Below are 5,540 nucleotides of genomic sequence, written 5' to 3' on the forward strand. Positions count from 1 at the left end.
GTGATATCCTAAAGAGTATGATAATTATTACTGATGTAACGAATATTCGGTTACTATTCAGCCGAATACCGAATACCTAAAAACAGGAGTAAGAAATAACAAAAACACAATAAATTAATCATTTTTGTATTTAGATTTAATGTTGTCAGGTTAGTGTTGTTTGTTTATATTTATTTATAACTTATAACATGCACAAAATAAAAAATGATATTATTATTAGTCACATGTATTCACAATTTATAATTACAAAGATCAGCACACGTACACACCTATTCGTTCAAGAATCGTCACACACATGTGAGGGTCTGACCCTGCCTATCCGTTTTAGGCACTCGTCTTTGCTCTTTCCTTTCTCTTTCCTCCATCTCTCTAGTCCACGTATGCCTATGCATACATACATAATAATATGTGCTCACGATACTTTCAGTTTGTCACTTTTTCGTTGTAGTTTTTCCATTTTATAACTACATGACTCATAGCCTGGTGATAACGGAGAAAAGAGACAGATAGGACATTGGTATATGTCACAGTTATGATTTCACAGATTCGAGACAGCTCGGTAGCCCGAACGGTCCCAGGTTTTCACCCGTGCACGCTAAGTGACTCGTTACAAGCATTTAGCTTTCTGAAGTCTATGACAATCACACTGACGGCCGCAAATTTTGTGCCAATAAGCTGCTTCAACTTGTTCGCTTATGTTATCAACTCAATTTCATATTTGTTTTCACATTTTCACTTTGCAGTTTTTCTCTGTTCTTTTTCCGTTATTTACATGTGTAGGTCATTTCATTGTTATTCACATTTGATATAATTTATCGCATACTGCTATGATGCTCTTGTCTGTCTGCTACAACTGTCAAGAATTAACGCGATTGGCAAAGTGTAGTGATAGCAGGCCAATAGAGAGCAGGGTCCTTGCCATAATGCAGTTTGCGTGCCAATTTTCGTACATGCATTAATCAAGCCGAATATTCAGCTATTTGGCATTCAGCCTCAGGCCAAATATACTATTTGTTGCGACACTAATATATATTTTTTTTTTAATTTTTATTCACTACTTTTTGCTTTCTTTCCTTCACTTCCACCAGCACTTTCACTGGATAGAGGTCGCTTGGTAAAATATCTATCCAAAAAGGTTTGGCTTTGCTTACTTTTTAAAATGTTTCTAAAATGACTTAGGCAAATGTCATTACTCCGAGCAGCAATACGGCAGTGGGAACCTTTTCGGGATGTTTCTTTTCAATAAAATCAGTCGCTTTCTGATAATACCTCAAGATTTCCTTTATCGAGCAAGATCCTTCCACGATGAAGCAAACACGCGGACTGAGACCAATGAACAGAAGTGAATAAAAAATGATGCTGCGAACTAATGTAACATCGTATGGTGAGTTTTTGTATCGTGGAGCAAAAATATGTTCGAATTTCATGTCGTATCCTGAAAATTTCGTATGATGGGGCGTTCGTATCCTGAGTATCCGAAAATTACAGTGGTACCACTGTAATTGACAAGTATACATCTGGTAAGCTTCAGGGACACATTATAATCTTTGGGGTGGTATGGTGTTAAGGTCTCTTATGCCACTGTATCCGTACATTTCTATATTCAACGGTGAGAGAACGACATTTCTAAATGGAACGTTGAGTTCACCGTTGAGCTCAATGGTCTCAACAACCGGAAAACCAGTTGAATATTCAACAAACTAACATGGCGGCTTCCATGAAAAAGTAAATTCCTCTTATAGAAATTCATTCGCTACTGTGGATGCTGTAATAGCGGACAGATTAATGAACGATCTGTATATGATAAAACATATGATTGCACGATTATGTTGGATAATTTGGTCAATATTGAAATATTAAGATTTATTTTCATTTGTTCAAAATTGATTATGACCGATATTTGGCCCTTTAAGTCTTTCTAATGATGTATTCAAGAAAGTAATTAAAATAATTAAAGAAAAACCCAGTAAACAAGAAAATGATACAGATATGGGTTCATTTGAATAAAAGGATTTATTCGAATAATGGTTAAGCGAGTTACTTTAATTATTTAGCAAAACAGCCACAATCGCCACCTTCTGGTTACTTAAGTCAGCCATCTTGAAAAGCGACCTCTCAACGAAAGCGTTTCTTTTTTCTGCAAAATGTGATGTCAGATCATTCAACAGAGGGACTCAACAGAAAATTCACTATTGAGTCAACTGTTGAATATAGAAACGTACTGTATGTTTTTGAATGTGTACTGTAATAGGTCAGATTTATAGGGATGTCATCCTGCAGCTTCTTAGAGGTGCACTTGATCCTGGGTTCATTTTAATGGGCAGTAATGCTTGCCTTCACAGGTCTGGCTTGGTTTAGGAATACCTGGAAATCAAGAATATAAGATGTCTGGACTGGCCATTCTGTTCACCAGACTTAAACCCATAGATTGTGTACAGAACACTCTTGGTTGCAGGGTTATAACTAGACAGTGCACATCTAGGCACTTAAAATAAGCTCTTAAATTGCATCGTTTAGGCTTTATAAACAAAAAATAGGTGGTCAAAATTTGCACAATGAACAATTAATGTACTTATCAGGTCAACGAATTTTTTATTTAACATTTGTATTCCAAACAAAAATGCACGTATTCAGATTGATGCAAACACAAAAGTAGACAAACAATTGTCTTTACATTTTTTATTCACTCTGTTTCCCATAGTTAGCTTTATAATATATTAAAAACACTTTTTCCAAATTTTCAATAGAAAAGTTGTAATGTTTGTCACTGAGAATTAATTTATATGCAGAGAAAAAGCATTCCACACCTGAAGATAATGGACAGTATTTCAACTTTGGAAGAAGAGGAACTGGGAATTCATTTTCAGTTTTGCTCTTCTTTCCTGCCAAAATATCAGCCACAACAAACAAGCACTTTAATCTAAGTCACTTTTGAAGCACTCTTTCTTCACTTTTTTTGCAGCAGTGCCTGGTGCATCACAAAGTTTCTGGTTTGCTCTGTTGAGGAGATCAATTTGTTCATATATAGGTTTTCCACTACTTTCAAGAGCAGTAATAGTATCTGCAATGAATGTGAAATAACACTTGATGTACACCAACTTGTTCTGAACATAAATGTCATTCAAAATTTTCTTGGCTTTAGTTACACAAATTGCATTGTCTGCTAAAGTGGCCAGAAATTTTTTGATATCAAAGAAATGTTCACTGTAATAGTACAAAATCTTAGCCATGTATATGCTAAGGAAAAAAATAGGCATTTGCCTAAAATCTGCTGTCTAAAAATGACAAATAAAGCATCTCTAATGCTATATTTATTAAATAAAAGCATTTATTTTAAAATATTTCGTATAGTTTTAATTTTATTACTATAAAATTGTGTCAGAGGGTATAATTTATTTCCATTATTATTGCATTCTAATTTTTTTGCTTGGGATATGCATTCACTGGGACTTAAATATATGTAATCAATAATAATAAAAAATGAATTTGTCTGATTGCATTTTCGGAAGAAAAATGAAACTTAAGCACCTAACAACATAGAAACTTAAGCAGTTTAATTTAAGAATTAAAGTAAATTTTTGCGAAAAATGAAACGAAAAATTAGTAAAAACTTTTTAAAAATATGAAAACAAACTAAAGTTTGTGTTTTAGGCAAAAATAGGCAGCAACGTCAAAATAAGCATTTTTAGGCGTTATAAAATATCATTGTTTTGGTCTAAATGTTCATGAAAAGTGTTCATACAAAATCTTAGCCATGTATATGCAAAGGTAAAAAATAGGCATTTGCCTAAAATCTGCTGTCTAGTTATAACACATCATCCTCCACTACGGACTACTGCAGAGCTCCAAAGAATACTTGTGCAAGAGTGGGATTCATTACCTCAGAAACTGCTTGACAGCATTATAAATAGTACTGCTGTGTAGCATATATTGCTGTTCACAGCCACCACACACAATTAAGCTTCATAGGACCACAGTGTAGCATTATGAGGGACAGCCCATGTCCATTTCATTTTCCCTTTTTTTCCAATGGGTTAGGTAAACCAACCCAAATTTCTTGCTGAATTTTGTCTTCTTATGTTCATTCTCTTGAAATGTGTTTCTTGCAGCTGAATGAGCCATAACCACCACATACAGTAATTCCTTAAATTATGGGCATGGGTGTATTTATTACAAAATTATACAATTATAAGTTTATAAGAATAATGATACAAATGCACTAATTTCAAAACAGTGAAATAAAGGTTATTGCATGACGCATCTATTTAAAAAAACAATAAAGTTTTGGTGAATAGTACAGCATGCCTCGATTAATGAATAGGGTGCATTCCACAAATTTACTTTTAAGTGAAACTTCATTCTCAGAGGTAAAAATACTATGACCTTAATGGGGATACATTTGTACGTAAAGAAAATAAAGGAACTTTTTTGAAAAAAGAAAAGCTTTATTAAATAAAAGGTCAGTATTAAATACCAAACAAGTATAAAATCACCACATTTTAAAATATGAATCTAAAATTGGTTGTTTATGCTTTTTTTCTCTTTTACTTAACAATTGCTTATATGGATTTATTGCATTTAACACTGATTTCTTAACAATAACACTTCTTTCTATATCAGGATCATTTTCACTGAAAAAATTTAAAACATTTTCAGTATTATTCAGTCATATTTTTAACTTTTAAAATTAAAAATTTGTACTCATCAGATTTCACAAAAAATATATATTGTTGATTTCTATAAACTCTTTTTAATTTCTTTACAGAGCTATAAATAATGGTAAATACAAAAGGCTACAGAAGAGGTACCAGATACCTATTTTCTAGAAAGTTTAGAAAACATGGTGTTGAACCATTATCTACATTTCTAAAAGTATATAAAAGAGGTGACATTGTTGATATAAAGGTAAAAATTATTATGTTGATTATGCATATGAAACATAGATTATAATTAATCAGAGAATAAAATTAGATATTAATTTTTTCAGGGAAATGGAGCTTTCCAGAAAGGAATGCCTCATAAATTTTATCATGGGAAAACTGGCAGAGTATTTAATGTTACGCCACATGCTGTGGGTGTTATTGTTAATAAAAGAGTGAGGTAACTTTATTTTTTTTTTGATGAATATACATAGAGCCAGGGTGGCCAAACTCCTTGATAGTCTGAGCCATTTTTCAAAATTTGAAATTTTTCGCGAGCCGCAATTAAATACATATTAAAAACATATGCAAAAAATTCCAGATTACAAATTATATCCTTAGCAAGAGTGATACAAATTGTTTCCTCCAGACCACACTGTCAACTGTCCGTTGCAATGATAATTTACAAATTCAAAATCGGTCTGAAGTCGGACGATTACGCCACTGTTTATGTTCGTTCGCGCAGTTTTCGATGAGTCATATCATTCTTAACTTGGACGGAAATGAAAATTGTTACAACGTTGCACTTAGTCTTTTATATTTGTTGTTANGCAGGAAGGATTATCGGGGGCGGATTTGTTAGTGACCCCTAATAAAAAGGGACAGGTACCCATACGTCTC

At 33.1% G+C, this 5,540-nt stretch overlaps 1 protein-coding gene across 1 annotated transcript; it reads left to right on the forward strand.

Moving 5' to 3' along the window:
* Positions 1 to 4,747: 4,747 nt before the first annotated feature.
* On the forward strand, positions 4,748 to 5,128 carry LOC111616475 (60S ribosomal protein L21-like). Its single transcript, XM_023357881.1, has 2 exons — positions 4,748 to 4,905; positions 4,988 to 5,128. Exons 1-2 carry the CDS (start codon positions 4,777 to 4,779, stop codon positions 5,102 to 5,104), a joined length of 246 nt encoding a protein of 81 aa, XP_023213649.1. The 5' UTR covers positions 4,748 to 4,776; the 3' UTR covers positions 5,105 to 5,128.
* The last annotated feature ends 412 nt before the right edge of the window (positions 5,129 to 5,540 follow it).

Source organism: Centruroides sculpturatus, unplaced genomic scaffold, assembly GCF_000671375.1.
Source record: "Centruroides sculpturatus isolate CEXI.00-Female unplaced genomic scaffold, Cexi_2.0 scaffold3328, whole genome shotgun sequence".
Classification (NCBI taxonomy): domain Eukaryota; kingdom Metazoa; phylum Arthropoda; class Arachnida; order Scorpiones; family Buthidae; genus Centruroides; species Centruroides sculpturatus.

Excerpts from the sequence above, each read along its gene's own strand:
- LOC111616475 (XM_023357881.1), top strand. The coding sequence starts at position 4,777 with ATGGTAAATACAAAAGGCTACAGAAGAGGTACCAGATACCTATTTTCT. Across the intron at positions 4,906-4,987 it reads GTGACATTGTTGATATAAAG|GGAAATGGAGCTTTCCAGAA; the intron begins GTAAAAATTATT and ends TAATTTTTTCAG.